At 42.6% G+C, this 25206-nt stretch overlaps 1 protein-coding gene across 8 annotated transcripts in view; it reads right to left on the bottom strand.

Annotated features, from left to right (window-relative positions):
- Positions 1-25206, bottom strand: part of SYT7 (synaptotagmin 7) — a 284642-nt gene that overhangs the window by 45417 nt on the left and 214019 nt on the right. For 5 of the 8 annotated variants that reach the window (XM_077321147.1, XM_077321149.1, XM_077321150.1 and 2 more), the window contains 2 exons: positions 13141-13263; positions 4840-4975 (listed from right to left, as the gene is read on the bottom strand). In XM_077321147.1, coding sequence (XP_077177262.1) covers positions 4840-4975; positions 13141-13263 — 259 coding nt within the window. The remainder of the gene's footprint in view (positions 1-4839; positions 4976-13140; positions 13264-25206) is intronic. The other 3 variants (XM_077321148.1, XM_077321153.1, XM_077321154.1) reach the window with 1 other exon arrangement.

The following is a 25206-nucleotide window of genomic DNA, read 5'->3' on the forward strand; positions in this document are numbered from 1 at the left end:
CGTGGAATCTTCCACGTTCCCTGAGATGCCATGGGCGCCATCAGGGCCTTGGGCAGGCCAGCCCTGTGCGTAACCTTCCCCCAAACTATGGTGTCCCTGCAGGGACATCACACACTCCTGCCAGCTCCACGGAGCTGCGGAGCTGGACAGGAAGTTTCCCCACACCCACCTAGGCTGGGGAGTGGCATGTCACTCCCCTGCCATAGTGCGGTGGGGGCCTTCTGCCCCCCACTCTACAACCCAAATGCCACTGCCACCATGAAGTATACCCAGTGCTTCCGGCCCCTGCGTTGTGCCCACGCGGCCATTACGGCGGGGCAGGCTGCATACCCCGGGGGAGCCCCTCCCCTGTGCGCATGTGGGGGATGGTGGGGCATCCTACCCCACTACAACAGCATGGAGGCAGCCCAGCATGGCTGCCGCCATGCATAATCTTTGGAATACTGTCACTCGTATAAGATTTTTGGGGCTAATTTCCTCCTGGTCTTCATAGAACAAGCTTAGACATTATTTCATGAGGACTAATAGGGAATATTTATTTATTTGGGTCATTTAAATACTGCCTCCTTAGAGACCTATTGAAGACAGCTAAACAAATTTCTCTCTTTTTTAAATGGCTGAAATATTAGCATTTAGATTTCCTATTATACTGTTAAAATTATTTCTATCAAGTTGTTTTCAAAATACTGATGTTTTAGGAGCCTGTCACTTTGTGGAACAAGTGATAGAAATAAATACAATTTTAATTTAATAGAGGCTGTATGCAACATCTGTCTGTCTGTCTGTCTTTCTGTGTGCATTTTCATCCCATTCTTCCTCACCCTCTTCCTCCCAGCCAGCTGTTTCCTCCTCACAATTCTACTGCCTCTCCACTTAGTAGCTCCATCCTTCACTGTTGCCAGCAGCTTTCTCAACTGTAGTCTCTAGCCTGGTCTCAAAAGCTGTGATCTTCTCCATAGCAGTGCTACACTTGCCTTACTGCTGAGAAAGTCTGTAGAAGACAGCCAATAGTCCTACATTGTGCCATGAGAACACTTGCTATGCCTCAGGCTCTGTGTCTTGGGACAGCTTCTCTACATACTTAAGATTATTTCAAAAATTAAAATTCCTAGAGGACAGGAAATTGGATAAATCAATTCAGGGGAGAACTTATATCTTCCCTACAGAATAAGCCCAACTCAGAGGCAATCACAGATGTTGTCAGACAAAAGCACAGAAATAACTTCGGTTGTGGCCAGATTTGCTTGGAGAGCAATCAAAACAAGGAAGAGCTGGTTGGATTCGGAGCAACTTAGGTAGAGAGAGTCTCAATTGCTTGAGATAATGCTTGTGAGTTTTAAAACCAGAATGATTCTTATAGCTGGAATGTTTTTATCTTTTATAATATTTAAGTTATCAATGATTCTTTTATCTTGTTAATGCCAGATGTTTTTATGTACCTTGTAATTTGACTACTGGTCTAGTACCGTAATAATAAAAAATTGGATAAATCCTATTTGTAGGACATCACATGTGATGATTTTGTACAATGTACATCTTAAAGAGGTGAGTTTGGAGAAGAAGTGCTAAAATCAGAATATTCAGTTGGACCTGACCAGGTCACTCTTCCTGTTCCTCCATTTCACATCAAGCACACTTGGCTTCTAGCGCTGCGTGCCCCAGTTCTACCACAAGAGGGAAGCACATGACCCCATATTGCCTCTAGTGGGAACAATGCCTGTTTTTTTCCAGCCTGATTATAAATTGTCAGGATCAGGGAGGTGATAATGCTCAGGAGCTTGACACGGTCACAAAGGCAAGCCCCACGTGAGGTAAAAGTAGTCAGCATGCAGGGAAAATGACAGCCTGTGAGCGCGCATTAGAGACCAGGAGCTATTTAGAATGCTTGTGGACTTAGTTATTTTTCTCAAGGCCAGTTCATATCTGCAGGTATGTCTCGATTATTCAGCAGATGATCTGCAGCTGAATGCATGCTCAGACTTTGTTGGAAAAGCATAGCATAGGAGGAGATATGAAACAACCTAAAAATTCTGCCCACACTGGTCAATCTGTGATGGATCAGTCATCACCTGACACTAGGATCAAGGGGCAATCATGAGCTTCTGACCCAGTCATGCCAGACAGTGGCAATGACAGAGAAAAGCTATATTAGCAGTGTGAATCCACACATAGTATACATTTATGTTGAACTGCAGGTTGTGCCTGTTCACACAAAATACTTCTCCCAGTATAGAACGATGTACACAATTGTGGTTCCTTGTATGGAGATGGCACAAACAAGGAAATGGCATACCACCAGATGCAGCAACACTTCAGGTCTTATGTTCACATCAGTTTTATAACGTGTTTGCATGAGATTTCCTTCATGGGGTTGCAGCAAGAATCTTGTCACAACAAACAAAATACTTTTCAGGAGACTTTAAAACTGGAATGCAAATGAGAAAAGCTCATTTGAACAAAATTTCATACATGATACAAAGAAACAGAACCGCCTAGTGTTAGTCCTTTGGGCCTATTCCTGAGCACTGCACGATATCTAACTGTGAAACCTGTCAAGGGATTAAAACTCAGTGTTGGCTAATATATTAAGATGATCCTAATAAGACATAGGACGTCTGACAGAGAAACTAAGCTTGATTTAGTATAGGAGAACGTCACAAGTTAATTTCCTATGTGTACCATGGGACTCTCTATCAGAGTTCTTTGCCTCAGGGTTTACCTAATTTCCAGATATATCCGTAACACAGGGGTCAACTGTACCTGTAATTCAATGGTTTCAGTAACCACTTCTGCACCTGCTATATTCTCTGTGACTGGCAGTGCAATCCTAAACAGAGTTACACCCTCTTAAGCCCACTGACTTCAATAGACTGAGAAGGGTGTAATTCTGTTTAGAATTGCGCTGTTTATTTCTGCCAGCCCAAAACAGAATAAAGCACTGAAAACAGGATAAGGATAAGAAGGATTGCAATGTCAGAAACGGAGGGCCATAGTGGAAATGTGCAAAGGATTATTGCGTTATTTAATTTCTACCTCATGTTCCTCCCCAGTGGGGACCAAAAGTAGCTTATAACATTATCACTACATTAAACAATGAGTATGATTTTCCACTGGATTTTGATTGTTGTCTGACTCCATGTCTCTAGCAGAGATTTCAGCCATTTCTCTTTCTTGTTCATTTAAGAAATCTTAAACCAGGAGTGCACCATGTCAGCTCCACAGCCTTCTTCTCTGTGTGCCCGCTGCATCATGGGCTATGACATACCTGTTGTGATATCCTAACAATAAATGAAACAGTTCCATCTCAAGACTTGCCCCAGAGTTCCAGTTCATATGATTTCATTCCTTTCAAAACAGTGAGGCCAGAATCACTGAAATCCATTTGACAATGAACCAGGGTGGATTCAGGATGGAAGTCAAAGGTTAAGGGGACAAGGAAGTTCAAATGCAATTGTAGCCATCACATAACACACCTGTATGAAATTGAATGCATGGCCTGGTTCATCATAGTTGGCTGCTTTTTATGTTAGGCAATCACACACAAATTAAAAAACAAACAAACTGTTTTGACTGCTGAAAATCAATATGGGGACTGCCCTTCTACCTTTAGTATTTTAAAACATGTGCTTAAGATTAATGCTCAACAGTCTTTAGTATTGTAAAATATACTTAAGAATTTCCATATGGATCTAATGTTCAGTGAACTTGTAAGTTTCCAAACATTTGAATTAAAATTTCTGCTCCACCACTTTTAATCTATTTGCAAACATGGCCGTTTGTATGTTGTATCTAGGCTTGCCATCTTCAGTTTGGGAAATATGTTGAGATTTTGGGGTAGAGCCTGAGGGTTTGGGGAAGGGAAGGACTTCAATGGGGTATAATGACAGAGAATCCACCTTTCTAAGTGGCCCTTTTCTCAGGAGGAACTGATTTCTGTAACCTGGAAACCAGTTTAAATCCCAAGAGTTCTGCAGCCACCACCTGGAGGTCAGAACAGAAGCCTCTATACCAACCTAGAAGTATGTTCTTCCCAACTCGCATTGTCAGTGAAATGGAGAGAGGAAGTTTCCTATGTGGTTGATCTGAACGGGGCAAATGTAAGAATTCTGTAAACTCCATTGGCTTCTGTTGATGCAAAGCAAATCAAGTCCCAAGGTCTATAGGCTGAAGTTTCAGGTTCATATTCCCGAATCACAGTAAAGCCATAGATCTGACATGATTTAATCAAAAGGCTGGAAGATCCTGCTCACGGGAATATGTGCATTTCAATAAGGTTTCCTCTTGTATGGCTCATTTTATTCTCTCTCTCTCACTTTCTCTCTCTCTCTCATATCACTCCCATCACTCCCAGACTGGCTGGCTTGTGGTGGGTTACAGTGCCTAAAACCCCACAATAAAACACATATTCATGATTGAAATTCATCCACAACAGGCTTGTGTAGCTGCCCACCAGGAGGACGCTGGGAAATTTCTAGTTAAGAACTACATCTTCCCTACTAAGGTGAGAAACAACAACAATAAAAACTATATTCCATGAAACTTTTGTAAACCCAATTTTCAACAATTTATGAACAATCAAGACCATTATGAGATGGTTTTAGAAATTATTTCACGTATTCTGAAACTCAGTTATGGATGCAGAGAAACGTCAGATTAAATCATGGTCTCATTAACTGACCATGGAAGGGAGACTGAATTCCTTGCTTAAAAACGCGTAGCATCATTTCCTTTGGATACAACCCTGCTTTTCCCAAGAGAAGGAAACATGGGAAATTTAGAGTGGAGTGTTCTCTGGACCATACAAGAACATGAAAGCTGGGCAAACCTGGCTGTACTCACCATCAGCATCTCACTAGTCAGGGAATTTACAAGATCTGAGACGGACGAGCGAGGCTCTGTTTTGTGGTCAGACTCATCATGCTGCATCTGCCCAGGCACTGGTGCTGTGCTCACTGCCTTGCCACCTGAAGGTAACCTGGAGGTGAAAAAAAAAAGTATCTGCACTGGGTATTGAAGAGACACAGTGTTCAAGACAGGAAACAAAAAACCACAAGGGAATAGAGGCTAAAACTCTAGCACAGGGCATACATTTTTCAGAACAGCAGCTTCCTTTGACAGCACACCTGTGTGTTCATCTGCAACCCATTCCTTGGGATATGGGTCCTCTGCTAGCACATCTCATCCTTACCTCTTTATTGTTTATTTTCTTTTGGACTTATTTTCTTTACTGTTTACAATTTAGGCTGCAAATGTCTTAAGGGAGGAACTTGTCTTTTCCTGTGGCAAAGTGCCATGTATGTTGATTTCATTGCCATATATAAATAATAATGAGTATCAATCCATGTCACTTCATTCTTGCCCAGTATCTCCCATTGTTCTGGTTTGAGATTCCTTTCCATTTGGAGGGAACCTCTCCCCACCAATCTTCTTCATTTGTCCTCTGTGAATATTTTGGATCCACTTGTATGATGTGTACTTCTCTGCTTGTTTTGATCCAAAATATAGATGGGACTCACCAGACAGGGAGGGCCAAGGAATCATGGGTTCCGTACTGGTGCTTCCTGCAAACTCCCTTCCTGCTTCTCCAGTCCATTAACCTTTTCCATAAACAAACATTTTCTCTCACAAAAAGCAACCACCTTTGTTTGCTTTCCTTGACAGGCAATTGCTGAAGTGACGTATGGCCAGATGGTTTCTCTACCAGCGTTTACGTATGCAGAACACCTGGGGAACCTGAGTGTAGGGCATTAAAGGGATGTATTGTGGTGTCCCTGCAAAAGGGCCAGCATGAAAAATACAAGGCATGATTGTCTGCATCAGGCCAGGTCTATAGTCCAAATCTGACACCTGTCAATTTAAGGGACTTGAGAGTGCTTTATCTTTCACCAAATGGCATTGTTATATTGGCTTATCATCAGTGGTTTGTGCTCACAGAGCCATGCAACATTACTAGTAATGTGATGTAGATCTGCTTTCCTGGCTACTTTGCTTTACCTTAAAGAGCAAAACAGCCATGTGCTAGTACCTCTGGAAACTCACTTTATTCCCTATCTTTGTGCCCCCACAACAGCATGGCTAGGAACATCTAATCCAATAAAGGATGCATAACTCTGCCTCATAAACACACACATGTCTTCAACAAAGGACCTATAAGCAGAACACATCCTGTGGCTACTCCTCTTTCATATATCAAACATGCCAGATTTCTACAGGCCTCAAATGAGCTCAGATCAAAGTAGTCTATGCCTCTGCCAGCTACCAGATAAGGCCAGGATGATGTGTGTTTCTTTCAGAGCTCTATGCAATATGTCAGTGACCTTGCTTTTGATAATGTTGGGAGAATTGATAACAATGAGGAACTTCACTGACTATAACAGGTGCATTGCTTCATCTGGTCATAAGTTGGGAACTAACAGGAATTCAGGTGAAAGAAATAAGCCAGAAGAAAGAGCTGGCAGGAAGCACAAGGCCAGAAAGGCACATACAGAAGTGACATAAACCTGTTCATTGCCCACAGAAATACAATGGCAATGGATTTATAAGGAGACAAATGGTCACAGTTAGAAACAGAATGACATACAGCACAGACATATGAGGATAAAGACACTAATATAACATTATAAGCAGGGCCCCTGCAAGAGCTGGTAGGGGGCATCTCGTTTTCCATCCCATTTCCTCTTTCCCTTCCCTAAAAGCCACCATAGTCACTCCACTTTTCTTGCTTCCTACTGTTCTTCCTACCAGCCATTATACCTATCTATATCTCCCCCCCCCTTTCAGCTTTCCTTCCTTCCCCCCTCTGGCAGCCCTAAGCTGTAGCCAAGTTGTGCAGTAAGGAACTCAACAGGAGTTGCAGGAGGCACCTCATTCCCCCTATATCCTCTTCCTATTTTCTTTTTCCCACCACCTGGCAGTCCCCATATCCTCGCCACTCCTTTTCTCACCTCCCCCCACATCTACCAGCCTACCTTTGATCTGTACCCCATCTTCAACTATATTTAATATTTATTTACTTCATTAATACCACACCTTTCTCCACAATGGGGACTCCAAACAGCATGGATTACTCTCTCCTCCAATTTTATCCTCACAACCCTATGAGATGAGTTAGGCTGAGAATGTGCAACTGGCTCAATGTCACCCAGTGAGCTTCCACAGGAGAGTGGGGATTTAAACACGAGGCGGCGTGAACAGCTTGTTTGTGATTAGCTGGAATGTGCAACTTAGGTTCAAACTTCTGCTCTGCAACGCAGCTTCATGTGGAAGAAGTATGATTATTATCACCTGAGGTACTCCATAGTCTTCTTACTAAAAAGGATGAGCTGAAGGCTTGGGGATAGAGAAAAGTGCATAATGGGAAGAGGAAGAAATGTCATTTCCCCAGTTCGCTACCAGAAGGGTGTCTAGGGGAGAACTCTGTTGCAGTTTGCTGGAGATGTGGCAAGCTTTGTTTATACATATTGGGTATGAATCTGGGAGAATCTCCACTCCTCCACATGCAGTCAGTTGGGTGACCTTGAGCTTGTCACAGCCCTGATAGTGCTGTTCTGACCAAGCAGTCATGTCATAACTCTCTCAGTCTTACCTACCTCACAGGGTGTCTGTTGTGGGGAGAGGAAGGGAAGGCAATTGGAAGGTGCTTTGAGATTCCTTCGGCAGTTAAAACAGGGCATAAAAACCAGCTCTTCTTTTTCTCCTTCAAATTCTTCATAATGCCCCCCCCCAAAAAAAAGAACAAAAACCCATACCTCATTGTGTGGCCCTGGACCAATCACTGTCTGATCTACCTCATAGCTTATTTTAAGGTTAAATAAAAACCACACAGCATTTTGCATACTACCAAATGCTGCACAGATAATAAAGAGTACTGTCCACACAGAGATGGATTCACAGATACAGGTGGGGACACACAAACATTTCTACACATCTCAATAGAAAACCCATCATTCTATGATAAGGCCCTCCATTGGACAAGGCTATCATTTTTAAATAGCCAGGAGCAGGCAGTGCCTACTTAGACTGCAGTCTGCTGGGCCTTACTCACTGACGTTTTCTATAGGATGTGTAAAAGAAGGCTGAAAAGCACATAGAGAGACAAATTGTTTAGAGGCACAAAAATAATGTAAAAGAGATGCTGATCAAGGGAAATAAACACCTCCCCCAAGACACTGATCTACTACAGATGCCTATTGAAATTTCACAAAGTGTCAGAAGTTATGATACCCAGAAAGAGATGGACCAGCACACACCAGTGAACACATCATATCCACATTGCAGGCACAGCACATGTTATGCAGACACACCGCACATAAGTTGAGGCATACTGATACATATCCAGAAAAACACACATAGAAAAACAGCAGCATACACTGAGACTAAGCATACCCATACATAAGTGGTGGGAAATGTTGGACTCAAAGATTATAATCTCGGGCAGACAGATACATGCGGAGTTCCAGACATGCTGGTGTGCACTGGCAAACAGGCTGGCACATGCATGCACAGACAGAGGGGACTGAAATAGCTAAAGCTAAAAAACCAAGTTATAAATAGAGAGGGAAAGATTGACTGTCAGGAGGTATAATAAATTCAGAGTTATTTTTGCAATCTCAGAGTACTGGATCAGCAGCAAAGCTGTCTGGGGGTTGGTTAGTGCTACAGAAGTCACAAGACAAGCTCAGAGAGAGAGAGAGAGAAAGAGAGAGAGAGAAGAGTAGAATATCTTCTGCCACATGGACTGCAGGCTGCCTCCTGATAGAAGGGAAATGGGGTGGAGGAAAAAAAGGAATAAAGACACACACACACACATATTAGTAAGGCAGAAGCTGCCACCACACACACAAAACAAGGCACTGAACTGGAGTTGCCAGGACTGACAATGGGAAAAGGCCAGGTGCGACAGTAGCAGCAGGGCTAGAAGGAAGAAGAGAAAGTACAAGGTGGCTGGAGGAGATATTACACTGGGATACAGGACAGGAGAACACCAGGTGATCACTGCAAACAAGAGTGCTGGGAAGGGATAGACCAAAGTAAAAGGGATTTGAATGCACTCTCCCCACAAGCTCCAGCTAACAGCATCTCCCCCACCCCAACAACCACATCGCAACTATCAACATTCCACTGGCCAGGCAGGCAGGCAGGGAAGGAAGGAAGGAAGGCAGGAAAAGTGTGTGGAAAGGGAGGGAGCATGTGGAAAGGATACAATAAAAGACAGGAGCAATATAGTGGGTGAGTAAAAGAATCAGAGAAGTCACACACAAGAGGAGTGCTAACAGGTGGAGAAATGCTCCTGTTAGAAGAAGGAAAGGGAAGTAGCTGGAGAGATATAGGGCCTGAAACAAAGGCCCAACTCAGATGTTACAGAGTTGCTAGCAGTTGCCACCTTCCCCATGCTGTGGTTCCATTTCAGACTGCTTCACGAACATACTAAGCTCTGAGCACACTTCGGCTTATGCTGATCACATTATTTCTTCCTATATTGTGATAGCAGCTGGGGCAACACTGATGAGGAAACCAGGCCATGGGGTTTTTGGAATCTACTGTGTCACCTTGGGAATGTACAATCTAGGCCTCACAGGGAAATGAGAAAGGAGAAAAGCAAGTGGCAACTAGTCTTTTCTGATTCATTGAGCTTCTGGTATCAAATGTGGGAGAAACACTGAGCTCGTGGAACAGAGCAAGAAGCAGAACATCTGTGGCACTTACAGATGAACAGATCATATCCCCATGAATTATGCTGCACCAAGACTATGTGGTGTTTGAACAGCAGTTTAGGTTAGGATACCTAAACAGCAGTTTAGGTCCGGGCATACCATACCAGCATTTCTCCTTTGAGTCATTTGCTTGTAATAATATGTTTTTATGTTTCTTGCAGGGCATGAAGACATAACCCCATTTAAACAGGTGTCTTGACTGTCTCTTCTCTTCAAGTAGAAGACACCAGAAGAATACTTTCTACATGGTTAATTGCTGGAGTTGTAAGCAGAGGCCCATTCATGTAACAAACAAGCATGCAGAGAATTTTACAGTGTTTGGTACATTCACCATGTGTCCAACCCACAGGCTTTCCGCCTCTACACAGCTCAGAGTTCTGCAGCTTCGTGGTGATGTGTTCAACATGATTGAGTAGAAAACCCACTGCATGATAAAGAAGCAACAGTCCACTTCACCATATGCTCAAATCTAGCTAGATTCAACTCAACCCCAACATATATGTAGCCTTCTAAACTAGTCCTGTGAGTTTATGTCCTTATAGACATGGTCTAATGTGCCTGACCCAGAAAGATGCAATTGAGAAACTCATTAAATACGTTCTGGGACTTGGTACCACAGATTTAAAGCAGTCATACCTTCAGCTTAGCAGCAGTTAAAAATTCTCATTGTTGTTCATATGCGACTCTGCTACCCACATCAAGGCAAGGAGCCATCTGGCTTGGGGTGGATTCCACTTAAAAGCTTACAGTGCAGTAATTCCAAGGCAACTGTCCTACGGTCACCTCTTTATTTTTTCAGATTTCTTAGTTACTGCAACAAGCTGATCATAATGCAGGCTTACGAGTGTGGAAACTACTGGCAGGCACCTCTTATTACCAAGAGTCTGAACCCTGCTACCTAACAGTTTATGAAAGAGAACAAGCTTTCCCACTCTCTCCAGCAGAAGTTTTCAAGTGGCTATTATATTGCTTCTAATTGTCTGAATACAGCCCATCAAGAGGGCAAAGAAGTATTAGTGTTTTTGTGCCCAGTGTCAACAAATAAACTGTATCATTTTCTATTCTGTTGCTGGGGTTATGAAAGTTACTCTAAAGGAAAGTTTGACTAATGATCAATCAAACATACTCAGCCTGGATTTTCCAAATGAATGTTAAGTTTTATGCAGTGATCTTTTCCACATGTATCTGAACATGTGGACAAATGGCTTCACAACAAATGCATTAATGTGGCCATTATTAGAAAAATTATTGACAAAATTACAAATATTTTTGCAGAAAAAATAACACCAAGAACAAGCCCCAAATATCTGCTCTGTAAAGCTAAATGCCTCTGTAATGCTAGCCTAGATGCCTTACGGTCCCATATTTTCATGCTGTATGTCCAGAAATACAGGGACACAGTGAAGGCCAGAGCCTATAGGTAAAGAAGTTTTGTGCCCCATATGTATCCCCACTGATGCTCTACACAGATCTCTCTCAATGGGTTTAATTCCATGCTCTTGATATATTGAAACAAGGAGTGATCTCCATATTCAGCCTTATCAAAATGTCTGTAAGGCCTGTGTTTTCTACTTGCTCATCTTCTGCTGTCTTTGATTTTCTGGTATCATTATGCAACAGATACACTAAACACATGCAGGTGTTCTTATTACTGAAGCAGAGTCCATAACCCAAGAAGAAGAAGAGTTGGTTCATATATGCCGCTTTTCCCTACCCGAAGGAGGCTCAAAGTGGCTTACAGTCGCCTTCCCATTCCTCTCCCCACAACAGACACCCTGTGGGGTGGATGAGGCTGAGAGAGCCTTGATATCACTGCTCAGTCAGAACAGGTTTATCAGTACCGTGGCGAGCCCAAGGTCACCCAGCTGGTTGCATGTGGGGGAGCGCAGAATCGAACCTGGCATGCCAGATTAGAAGTCCCCACTCCTAACCACTACACCAAACTGGCTCTCATATGGGAGCCTGCTCACTGAGCTGTGACTAGGAAGACCTCATGATGCAGGGGAACTTTCCAGATTGACAGTATATAGAATGGACATGTGCTAACAAGTGGTCTGAATGGCTTTTCATCCACTTGCTACTACTTAAAATTGCAGTTTGAAAAAGCATGGGTGGAGCAGTTGGACAATCAAATGGAAAGTGCTAAGATATGTAGAGGAATATAGGAATATAGCTACATCAAGTTAAAAATAGTGACAAGTGAAGCTATTTAATTAATGAACCCATCATGTGAAATTTGCTCCTTCACACCTCCTCTCCTCCAGAGATGGAATTTAACACACATGTGGAACTGTTGAAGCCTCTGCCTCTACCCAGGAAGTTCCCCTCCCATTGCCTATATTCTGAATCACACAACATGACCCTGTTAGATCCTATTAGCCAAGTAAGTTAGAATACAAGATGGGGAAAGTTGGGAATGAGACACTATTATTACTTCACAAAAAACACCCTACATTTAATGAGTGTACTCTATGTTGCTCAGAATAGGCAGAGATGGTATTGATATATGCATCTTCAGTAGAAGAATGTGTCATATAAACATGGAGTTAGTCATTGAGGGCCTTGCAAGTATGTTTATGCTACCTGGAAGTCCCCAGTCTCTACTAAATTTACGGAAGAGATGTGAGGCACCTGAGTTATGGAACTGCTATGAAGCATTTCTCTCAGCATTCTGATTGGAAGTCCCTTGTTTCCATGAAATTTACTCTCATTTACAAGATCAAGAAATTCCAATCTGATATTATATGTCTAACCACAAGAGTTCATATTCGCCAAATGGCAACTGGGTAGAAAATTACTACTCAATTGAATTCATGCTCTTTTTCAGGACCATGGAGAGTGCAAGGAGATAAACATTGGTGCAGATAGTATCCTACCTTCTTTTGAAAAAAACACTATGTATTTAAATTCAGGTATCCTGAAACTTTGTGAAACCTTATAACAAAAGAAAAATTGTCTTTTATAGGCAGGTCTCATTTACTCCTTCTAGATAGCATAGCCAGTAGCGGACCTGATCAGGGAAACCATTCTCAACTCAGAACACTGACCACCCCTAGTCTCCACAAGATACTCTTCTAATAAAGCACGGCCACTGCACATATACCTATTGTTGAGGCTGGGAAGAGACATAGCATTGGATGGAGCTGGAGAGAGCATAGGTTCCCAGTATAGTATATACAGGAAAGAAAGGCATAGGAAAAGAATTCCAATACGTCTCCAAGAAGGACCCGGATATCAGAGGTGAAATGAGATACTAAGCAGGAAGGGAAATGCTGCTTAGACCTGCTTAGATGTATCACCAGGGCCAAAAATGGGGCTCCTCTTGCACAAGCCTTCCACCCTCAAGGGCTATGATGTAAGCCTTCTCCTGAGGCTTTCTTTTCTCTCGCTGTTTGCTGCCACGGAAACCCTTGTCTCCTCCTCATACCTCTTGTCCCCCTGAGAGTTCTGGTTCTGCTGGTTGCCGGTGGCTTGTAGATCAGGTATATTGGCAAAGTCGTCCTGTTCTGAGAGCCCCAGTACAAGGGATAACACCACCATACGGCCTTCCCTGTCCATAGGTGATCCAACCAGGGGAGCGATGAGGCCCCAAGTTCAGTGAGCAGGTTGCAGATAAGACAGACAGACAGGAAAGAGAAAGAAAACAAAGCTTAAGAAATGAAACTGGCAAGAAAACAGTACTGCAGAACTACATTGCAAAGAGATTTGAATATATATATATATACTGTACAAAACACATATTGAATGCTTCGGCTCCCTGGGCAAGTTTCAGAGGCCAGGGAGAACAAAGAATAGATGGTTTACATGGATACTGTATTAGACAGTCTAAATTTAGAATGTCTAAATGGAGAAGAAGTTGGATTGCCATTTTGAACTCCTTTTGCATAAAATACAACTTGATCTTTCTCCAGAGGCAACAGTGACTCATGGCCCACAAGTATCTGTACTTCAAAACTCGCTGTTATTGTTGTTTAATCTAAGCAAGTCCCTATGGAGGTCTTACACAGATACCCCTTCTTCTCACTAATCTGCAATATCATGGACTACAGCCACCCTGTAATTCATGTGCAATGAACAAGAGTGAGCAAATTTACTGCTGAAAGTAGAAGAAGAGGTTAGGATTGTGAGTTATTGACAGCAGCAGATTAAGGGTGATTGATAATGACAAATGAGGCCCTAGAAAGCATTGCAAAACCATACAAATTTCTAGTGTAGGAATCCCTGCCATGGTGTCCATAAACAATTATGATGCTCATCAATACTTTCCCAGTAACAAGTGTTTTTTGAAAGTGGGTGTGGCCAGATGAAACTTTTGCCCAGCAGGGCTTCTGATTGGCCACTGGAGATTGGCGGTGCAGAGTTTTTAAAGAAGTAGCTTTGGCAACAGCTGCCACCACAGCACTGGGATCTTCACTGTGACACTGAAGATAAGCTGTGTATTTGCAAATCATTAAAAAACCCAATATGCCCTGAATATTAGAATATTTAATATAATATTTACTATTAGAGTTATGCATGACCTTACTTTTTGACATTTTGGTTGGCTCCATCTCCTGTGGCAGCCATTATACGGCTATACCCACCACATCATGTCAGAATTCCAATGGTGTTGGTAGGCTTACAAGGTTTGGGATCCCTGCACTAGGGGAAAGTAGTTTGGGGTTTTTTTAATGGCATCTATATATACATTGAATGGTGCTTAAATTCTTTTATTGCAAATAGCAAGCTAAACGGGCTGAGCATTTGTCTAATGCTGGATTTGAAAGTGGATTAGAACTGAACGGGGAAGGTTCATATTTTATGGGAAATTAAGTTACAAGGTTCATTTGATTGATTTCTGTATTTTCCCATTAATTCTGATATGTAGTGGGGGAAACAAAGTGAAGTGCCTGGATGAATTTAATCACCCATTAAGTTAAGTTATGGTGCTGTGAAATCCTACCCACTGGGCACAGGTGGGCACAGATTTTACAAAATTGTATCAGCTCCTCTTTTAAAGCTCACCTCTGTTGCAGACATGCAACAGATTTTTAGTGCTGAGCAAGGAAGTTGCTTGGCCTTTATTTGCAGACAGCCACGCTACCTGCCCCAGGCCACTGAGCATAGTGCAAAGGAAAAACAGTGCCATAACCTCAGTTCAAATGTGGTGCCTCTCCCAATGAGATGTGATGTGCCTACTCTCTGACATGCATGCACTGCTGCTCATCACACCTTGTAAAACCTTTCACATCGCTGAATTCAGAATGGGTCAGTGCACTCAGCCGACTGGAAAAGGTGCTTGAAAAGCTCTGTAATTAGATTTGAAGCTGTTGACCTGCATGTATGGGGGATCAGATATGCACATGTCTGAGAGAGAGCCAGACTGGGCAGGAACTGAGGCAGATCCAAACAGCAAACTGCAACCCAATGGACCTGGCTAGGAGCATTACCATCTACTTGTTCTTCTTTCCTTTGTGAGGCTGAAGAATGTTCAATAAATGGATCTCTTTGATCTCTATTGGATAGGGAGCCTCATTATTAAAATACAAATCCATCTGAAACTGGCTGCGTTCTGGCTCCAGTGTTGCTGCTGGCTTACACTTTGACCTTGGGCAAAGAGGAAACCTATCTGTGCCTCCTTTGATGTGCTTTATCTGTAAGCAAAGGATTCCATGTGAGCTGCAATATTCAGAGAATTCATCAATGACTGCCAAAACAAAAGTTGGAAAGCAGAAACCATGCTTAAGAGCTGTTCAGCTGCTTCAGTTTAGATTGCCTGGCTTGAACAAGTGTAGGAACCTTACAGGGTGGGTGGGTGCGATTGTATATGCAGTTGAATAGTGCTTATGGCTGATTCATTCAATGTCATATTTTTTCTTTGTTTAACTGCAATATTGTGTCCAGGTACACTTCAGAGCTGGTTCTCACCTTTAAGGCTCTAAAGGGCTTGGGGGCAGAGTACTGGAAGGACTGCCTCCCTCCCCCCCCAATGCCTAGCTGGTCAGTTAAGATCTTTTCAAGTCCTGGTCTCTGTGCCCCACCTACAGAGGTAAGGTGGGTATCAATTAGAGACAGGGCTTTTTCAGGGGTGCTAGCTCATCTTTGGAATGCCAGCTTCTAGTTTAAGGTCTATTTGTTATCTGCTGTTTTGATGCAGTGTCTTGTTTTTAATGTCTTTAACTTTTAAACATGGCTTTACTGTTTATGTTTTATGCCACTTGAGTGGATCTCTGTAAAGGAGGTATATAACATTTCCAAATAAATAGATGTCAATGGTGTTTTCCAGACTGCAGCCACCTTTTGGGCTTTCTTGAGGGTTGTGGTGCTTCCGATGATCATGGTATCGGTGCAACTGGTTCACACTTACATGTTTGTCTGTTTTCCCTTGTCAAAGTGCCATCTGTTCATATTCATGATTGATGTTCTGCTTTTTTGGGGGGAGGGGGGTCGCATTTGCGTAGAAGCATTGCAGCGTTTCAGCAGAGGGGACTGTGCAATCTCCACTGAAGTACATCCTCTGCCCATCACACTATAACTGCGGGTCATTCCTGGTGTCTTACCCCTTATTAGTTGCCCCTCCTTCCACGCCACATTTTATGTTGCCCACTGTATACAGAACTGAGAGCCAAATTTCTTGCTCACTTACTAAATGCTCCAAATGGTCAATCCGATCATGAAAAATTAATGTTCTTATTATCAGATATAAGGCCTAAAGAGGTTTCTAAAGAGAGCAAAAACATAGAATAATCACAGGAGGACTTTTACAAAATGAACATTTAAATTTGATCATTAAATGTAATCTTATTGCTTATTTTATTACTTTGATTTGAAATGTTTCAAAATTTTAATCTATTTCGTAATTGCCAATGGCTATTTGCAAATAAACTGACTATGACTATTAGTTGCTTCTTTCCCCACCTTTGAGCTCTTCCCCCCCTTCTGAATTCCTTTATCTGACTTGCGTATCTGATACCTGGAGAAGATCTATGACAAAATTGTTCAGGTCAGGGCTTAAGTGGGCTTACTCCTCCTTAACTCAGTGTGGGGCTTATGCTTGAATAAACGTGTGTGCAGATGGGAAATGCCAGTATGGCTGTGCTGAAGAGCTGGGCCAAAATCCATGCCCAGTCATGGAACTTATTGCATATTAGGGGTCACTCACTAACTCCCAGAGCTATCGTAGAGTCAGGAGGCTTAATGATACGGTGTGACAGAAATATAAATAAATACCTGGATTGGGGCAGTTCAGGTATACTTGGGTTGTTAGATCTGTCGGCCGAGTTCAGCGTGGTCGACCACAAGTTGCTGGCCCACCACCTCACCAGGGCCAGGATTCGGGGTACAACCCTTCAATGGCTTGTTACTTTCTCTGGAATTGGACACAGAGGGTGGCAATGGGAGAGACTTTGTTGCATCCTTATAGACCCCCTTGGGGGGGTCTCGCAGGGGGATGTGCTCTCCCCTATGCTATTTAATATCTTTTTGAGCCCTCTGGGAAAGTTGGTTCAGAGCTTTGGGCTGGGCTGTCATCAATATGCTGATGACACCCAGCTCTATCTCCTCATGGACAGCCACCCAGATTCCTCCCAAATACATTCGCCAGATGTTTGGAATCTGTAGCTGGATGGCTAGATCAGAGCTGCCTGAAATGCATCCCCTCCAAGATGGAGGTCCTGTGGTTGAGCAGGAAAGGGGGAGAAGCATGCCTCCCCACCTTTGCAGGAGCGCAACTTAACATCTTGTCCACAGCAAGGCATTTGGGAGTGATTCCGGATGTCTCCCTTTAGATGAAGGCCAGGTCACGGGGGTAGCACACATGGCATTTTACCATTTTTCACCAAGAAAGGCTACTAGCACTCTACCTGCCTCTGGACTGCCTGGTCACAGTGATTCATGCAATTGTCACCTCTAGTCTGGACTTCTGAAACTCGCTCTATGCTGGCCTACCCTTGGAAACTCCAGCTGGTACAGAACACAGCAGCTAGGGTCCTCACTGGTTCACCTTGGAGGACCCATATCCAGCCAGTGCTGAGGCAGCTGCATTGGTTACCAGTTATGGCCAGGATCATGTTCAAGGTTTTGTTTTTCACCTTTAAGGCCATTTGTGGCTTGGGCCCAGCCTATCTGAGGGACCGTTTGTCTCCTCATGCTTCCCACCGGGCTCTTTGCTCAGTGGGTACTAACCTGTTAGAAGTCCCTGGCCCCAGAGAAATATGACCCAGACTAGAGACTTTTCAGTCCTGGTCCCAACCTGGTGGAATCAGCTTCCAAGGGAGTTGAGAGCCCTGACAGACCTGTCACAGTAAAAAGGAGCTTTTCCACCAGATTTTCAGTTGAGGGGTTAAGATCAATGGGCTCCCCTCAGGCTTCACTATACCACTGGGTAAAACCCTCAATGGATAACTGTGGAAGGTAGGAGGGTTTTTGCCATCTTGGCACGTCAGAGATAGAGTTGGTTAGGGGACTGGGATTTTTATGTTTTATGTAAACTGCCTTGAGTTCTTGGAGGAAGGCAGCTTATAAATTAAATAAATAATAATAGAAAAATATTGCTGCACTTTATAATTTGTTGTTCTGTTGTTTGTTAAAAAACAATTGGACTATGAGCAAGATGAAATGGTCAGGAGTATACAACTGTTTTTTCAAATCATCACCAGCACTATAGGGTCAGTCTTTTTGATATCTGCCGTATTCTGTGATACTTCTGGATAGATCAAATACAATTATGCAACAGCAGACAGAAAGCATGGTGAATACATGCAACTAAAACTGAGTTCCTGGATTCGTTTTGTTTAGGCAATAATTTGCCCTAATTCTTCAAATGACCTGAGCATGCAGTTTCACACTGGGAATTGAAGTCTGCTGCTCCCTTTGAAAAGAAGAATATGTAGCATTTTAAAACTTAAAATTCATATTGCAGCAATGCTAGCGTGATACAACCTGTTCTATAATCTTTATGTTCCACATAAGAGCCAGATTGATGTAGTGGTTAGGACTGTGGACTTCTAATCCAGCAAGGTAGGTTTGATTCTGCACTCCCCCGCATGCAGCCAGCTGGGTGACCTTGGGCTCACCATAGAACTGATAAAGCTATTCTGACTGGGCAGTGATATCAGGGCTCTCTCAGCCTCACCCACCTCACAAGGTGTCTGTTGCAGGGAGAGGAAAGGGAAGGCAAATGTAAGCCGCTTTGAGACTCCTTCAGGGAGAGAAAAGTAGCATATAAGAACCAACTCCTCTTCATATTGCAGTTGAAATAAGCTTTCTTCAGGTTCATAGGTTTCCTGACACCAGTTGCAAATCAAGAGATGACTATCATGGACTGAGCCAACATACCTCTTATATTCAAAGCCAGTTTTGTGAGGCACATAAACAAAACTCAGGCTAATCAGGTTTTACATTAGTCATCATCATCCCATCCACATATTTCAATCCAGGTAGATAGCTATGTCAGACAGAAGCAACTCCAAAATGTATTTGATGTTCAGATATATTTTATGAATACTCAATTGCTGGCAAATTAATGAATGCAATCCTGAGAAAGAAAGAGATGCCTCTGCTAGTGCCGAGATTTCCCCATTGATGCTAAGGCCACTACAAATATTTTTCCAGGGTGTTACGAAATACAGATCCATAATTTGTGAAACTTGAAAGGGGTACAGTGGAATGCATAGGCAGTAAAGCAATGAGAATTTCAGTAGATGTTCATCATATGTGTCTAGGTTAAATGGTTGCTGACGTATATGATTACTTTCTGCTTCCCTGTTTTACTAAGCTTCAGAGCCATCGCACATATACGCCATCCAAGGGCACTCTTCCTGAATGAGTTCATGTTTAGAAATACCACATGGAATTGAATCAGTTCAGCTTGCAAATATAGGGTATCTCATATTGCAATACCTCCTCTCATCAAAAATCACCTGAATACAAAAAACTAGCATATAGAGAGCAAAGGCAAAGCTAGAACACTTTTCTTCTCCATGTAATAGTTACTTGGAGGGAGAGGAGGGGGGCATTTAAAACTTTTATCCTTTATCTGAATTTTGAACTAGTGTTATAAGGACTGTGCCATACAAATATGAGGAAGAATGCAAAGGTGTCCTGCACAGCTATGAAGCCTTGCAACTCCCCCCTCTCTCCCACTGGGTCTGTATTCCTTGGCTTCAAAATAAAGCCCTCCAGTCGTTCGCAGATCACTTCACTGACCTCAGCAAAAGCTGCATAGACCAAGAAAACATATGCTATAAATAGCTTAAACATTGTACTGTAAGCACTGTTTGCTGCCAGCCACCATGCAGTCATTTCTGCCGTCTGTTCTACAGGGACAAGAGTAAAATTCACATGGTAGCAACAACCCACAGCTGCATGCCTAGGGGATGGGTGTGATGCATCTAGGACAGTGGACACGTGATTTTAAGGTACTGGCCTGATGGTGCTTAAAAATCTTGTAAACCGCATCACATCTCAGGCTAGATGCTAGAAAGAGAGTGGCCAAAACAGTACATGCTTTCATATCTGGTATGGCTTTGTGTCGATTGGTCCTTTCTGGTCACTAGAGTTATTTTAGATCTGGAATATTATTGAGGTTGAGGTGCCAAACAATCACAGATTGCTTCTGTTGAACAAACAGGTGTCCGCAGTGGTGAAGGCAGTGTCTTTCTTCTGATGCCAGGCCTGCCAACTGGCCCCCTATTTCGCCCAGCCTGATCTTGTCACAGTGGTCCACACCATAGTCACCTCCAGGCTAGACTACTACAGTGAGCTCCATGCAAGGCTGCACTTGAGGATACTTTGGAAACTTCAGGTGATGCAGAATGCAGCTATCAGGCTGTTGACTGGCTCACGGTGGTCTACTCATACACAGTCAGTCTTGAAGCAGCTGTACTGGCTGCCAAGGTGTTTCCAGATTTGCTTCAGGGTGCTGGTTATAACCTTTAATGTCCTAAATGGTCTGGGACTAGCATACCTGAAGGACCACCTTTCCTGATACAACAACCTACGCTGCTTGCACTCATCATTGTACAACTTCTTGACAGTGCCTCATCCTTGGGGACTCCATCTTGCACCCACAAGGGCTTTTTCCATCATAGTACTGTCCTGGTGGGATGTCTTATCAGAGGAGAAGCATACCCTGAGGGACCTGTGAAGCTTCCACAGAGCATGTAAGATGGAATTGTTCTGGCGGGCCTTTGGCTAATCCTTTTATTTTCAGTGGCTATTGGTCTGCCAGATGTTTTCTGTCTGGAATATTTCTAGGTACCAGGGGAAGGTTAATATTTTAACTGTTTTAATCTGCTTTAATTATGAGCTTTATGGTTCCATTGCATGTTTTATTTTTTTAATGTGAACCGCTCTAAGCCCTGCATTGCAGGAGAGGGGTGTGATATAAAAAATAAATTATTTTACAGATAATATTATTTTGGTTTCTTCATGTGATCTTGGGTAGTTTTATTGCTCATTAAAAAGAAGACAGTCATTGCAACTGATTTGGGAAGCATAGGATACTGATGTGGAATTCATTTGGGATGGAAGAGATGATATAAGAGTCTCCTTGAGAAACCAAAACCCCTTTTAGCTACTTGGCTTTTTTTTGTGACATTTATGGATTTCAAAAGTAGTCATGTGGATAAATCCATTAGGATCTGTTCCTATTGTTTATGCAGAAGAATCTAATTGCTACACATGTCATTGAATTTGTAACTGCCACACCAGTTCTAGAACTGGAGTTGTATAACAATTGCCAACTTTGGGTTGGGAAATTCCTGGAGATTTTGGGGGTGGAGCTGGGGAAGTTTGGAGTCTGGGGAAGGGAGTGACCTTCACAGGATATAATGCCACAGAGTCCACTCTCCAAAACAGTGAGATCTTCTGGCCCCACCTGGAGGTGGCAACCCTAAATAGATCATATGGCTTAGTTGCTTGCATTTGTTCTACATATCCCTGTTTTCTTTGCTATACTCTTGTAATATTTAAAGTTTTTAAATAAAGGGGGGTATGGTTCTGCCCTCTGAGTGTGGATGTTTTCACCAGGGTCCCCTTGTATAACGCTGAGAGGATGACGCAGCTTTGTTATTATCATCTCCCACAAGCCCTGGGAGGTTAATAAATGCATTTGCATTAGAATGGAAGGAGCAGAGCTTGATGTAAACAAGACTTAAAAAAAATTCAGTTAATGGGATTTTTTTGAGGTTGGGGGAGTGATGGTACTAAAAGGCAGTAACTTCTAAAAAAGGAAGAACAATTGAGCTGATCAGTTTGTTCTCTTTTTGTGGGTACTTTTTCAGCCAATTAAGGCAAGAACAAGCAAATGATGCTGTGCAAATGGAGAGTTCCATAATACTCTAGAGATCAAATGAAATTCATCTATAAATCAGGAAATGTGCAAACGAAGAGAGAGGCCTATGAAGCTGAACATGAACATCTTTCTGTTTTAGACCAGGGACTATACTGCGCTGCCGATCTGACTGGACAGGAAAGAAGGAAGGTGTGTGTCCAGAATAAAAGAAAAGTAGTACAATATGTAGGGATACTGTGATCAATGTTATTGTTGTTTTAATGGGATTTTATGGGATATACTGTTTTATGGTTTTATTCTGTAAGCTGCCTTTAGTCAACACTGTTGTGAGCGGCGGGTACAAATTTTTTTACAATTACAAAAATAAAAATAAACAATACAATTTCTTCAATTCTGGACCAAATTGGGAGTAACTATGAAGTCATCAAAGGGCCTCTTGTGGCACAAAGTGGTAAGGCAGCAGACATGCAGTCTGAAGCTCTGCCCATGAGGCTGGGAGTTCAATCCCAGCAGCCGGCTCAAGGTTGACTCAGCCTTCCATCCTTTTGAGGTTGGTAAAAAGAGTACCCAGCTTGCTGGAGGGTAAACGATAATGACTGGGGAAGGCACTGGCAAACCACCCCGTATTGAGTCTGCCATGAAAACGCTAGAGGGCGTCACCCCAAGAGTCAGACATGACCCGGTGCTTGCACAGGGGATACCTTTACCTTATAAAGTCATCTAGTTTAACATCCTACTATGAACACATTAAGGTTTTCTCAGATCAATCCACATAATCCAGGCCACAAAAGGGTATACTCCATAAAGGTGCAAATAAAACAAAGATGTCCAGATGACCTTAAGCAAGTGACCTTGCCAGAGAGCATATGTTTTTAAAACAGGAGAAAAACCATTTTCATTAACTGGCCATTTTGACCTGGTGGAGCACTTCTTTCTTGTCTCCAAATATAGCGATCAGTTCAAATCTGAACACTAGCAAAGGCCACCCAGAGGGAAATTTTATTGCCAAGCCTACAGAACAATTATATCATCACTATAATGTTGATAAATAAACAATTTCCATTTGTATCTTTTAGCTGACCATCTCAGAACACTTTACAAAACCACAAATTAATTAAATGTCATAACCCACTTTTGGAGCTCATTGACCAAGTGGCAATCAAAAATAGTTTTTCTATTTCTAGGTCAAGCTGGGGAGTAGACCAGACTCTGAATATTCTCCCTTCTTTTTTATGACACAGGAAAAAACTGTAGCTTGGGGAGGAAAGAGAGAGAGAGAGAGAGAGAGAGAGAGAGAGAGAGAGAGAGAGAGAGAGAGAGAGAGAGAGAGAGAGAGAGAGAGAGAGACCTTCTCTCAAAAAGATGTCTTCTAGAGGCCAGAGACAGAGGACACTGCCCCAGAAGAGAAAGGAATAACAAATGCAGTATCTGTGACATAAAAAGTTCGCTGATGTACGTAATAGATACAGTTATGGAAAATGTGTTGGAAGGGATACCTCCAGGTCCTACGGTTCCCTAAAACCTTCATGAATCACGATTCTACAACCCACTTAAATGGCTTGTATTCTATTGTTCGGTTCTGTTCTATTTTCCCCACTGTTTTACGTAGGTCTTTCCTACAACTAAGTCACTGCTGCTTTTCACTAGGCTAAATATATTAAGTGCCCTCAGCTTTTCCCTGTATGATGGGCTGACTAAAATGTGTACAATCCTCATAATCCCAGTTTTATTTTTAATTGTTTCTTAACCTTTACATCTCACAGATCAGCAACTCTAGTGACCATGATACTTAGGAGAGACCAGTACTTATCTACCACTACACATGCTGTTTCTGCTACTTTTGTACAATTTCCAGCACCACCTGCTACAAGGGAGCTGTCACAGAAAGATTTTCCCCAGTTTTTAAATTAATACTATGATTTCCTGTGCAGTATGATTTCATGCAACTCAAAACATATCTTTGCTTCAGTGACCTAAGTTGCATCAGAGAGTGCTGTTTTAACTACATCAATCAGCTCCTTTGATACATGGAGCTCTCTGATTCCAACCATTCATTACAATAAATCTCATGAAGCCTGCAATACTCTTTTTCCTGAGCCAGGCAATCATCTACCAACTCTTAAACAGTAACCTATTCATTTGATTTCCCATAGCAAAAACCTCTTTGCTATTTCTGGGCACATTCTGCTTCCTTTGCCCCAGTGAGCTCCCACAACTGTAAAAGCTCTTAGAAGTTTTGGTTCAAATGATAATCTGGGATTGACTTCCCAAAGTCGTCCCTTGGTAGGTCATTAGAAAATATTAAAAGGGTCTTTCATTTATGCACCCAAACGAGCGAGTCCATGTTTCTTTTTGGAGATTTGATTCCTTCAACCATCCAAATGAGGGCCTAGCTACATCCCAGGGAGGCAGAATTCCTGTTTTGTCCTATTTTTTCTTGCACCTTGGCTGCTCTGTTGTATGGTTAGATCTGGCCTGTATGTCAGCTGGATACTCTATATTTAGTCATAATAAAGGACTCTTGAAAGTACAATCTATTTTAGCTTTTAACCATTGTTTTTTAGGATATCATCTGTAGGAATATGAACTGCTGCTGCTTCATACTGAGTCAGTTTGTTCATTCAGCCCAGTCAGGGGTGAAAGTAAGTTGCTATGAGCTGGTATAGAGTACTGGTATGAAAGTAGCCAAAGTGTTACTTCCCACCATGTGCTTTGAGCACCCTAACGGAGACTGTTCACTGGTAAAATATATAAGTTACATCAACCCCTGAACCCAGTATTGCTTACTCAATATAGCAGCAACTTCTCAGGGTATCAGGTTGAAAAAAATCTTTTACAACATCTACTTAACTGGAGGAGGATGATGGCAACTGAACCTGGGACCCTCTACGTGCAAAGCGTATGTATAACTCTTGAGTTACAGCAGGTCCCTGTTAGGATACGCATTACCTAGCTACGCCTTCCATTTTAGCTGTGCCCAGGATTGCAACCGTTACAACTGGAGAGGAACTACTTCTCTATTACTGTTTATGCACTGGAAACTTCACTGCCCCAGCTCCTGGGCAGGTGCACAAATCGGGGATGGATGAGGCACACCGGGCCAAATGCTCCCCCATGTGGGTGCAGGAAGAGATTAATTCTGCTGGAACACCACTGATGGTAACATGTGGAACAGTAACAATTCCCCTCCTTTTATAAACATAGAGCCTGATTAAGAGT

This window comes from Paroedura picta, chromosome 2 (assembly GCF_049243985.1).
Source record: "Paroedura picta isolate Pp20150507F chromosome 2, Ppicta_v3.0, whole genome shotgun sequence".
NCBI lineage: Eukaryota > Metazoa > Chordata > Lepidosauria > Squamata > Gekkonidae > Paroedura > Paroedura picta.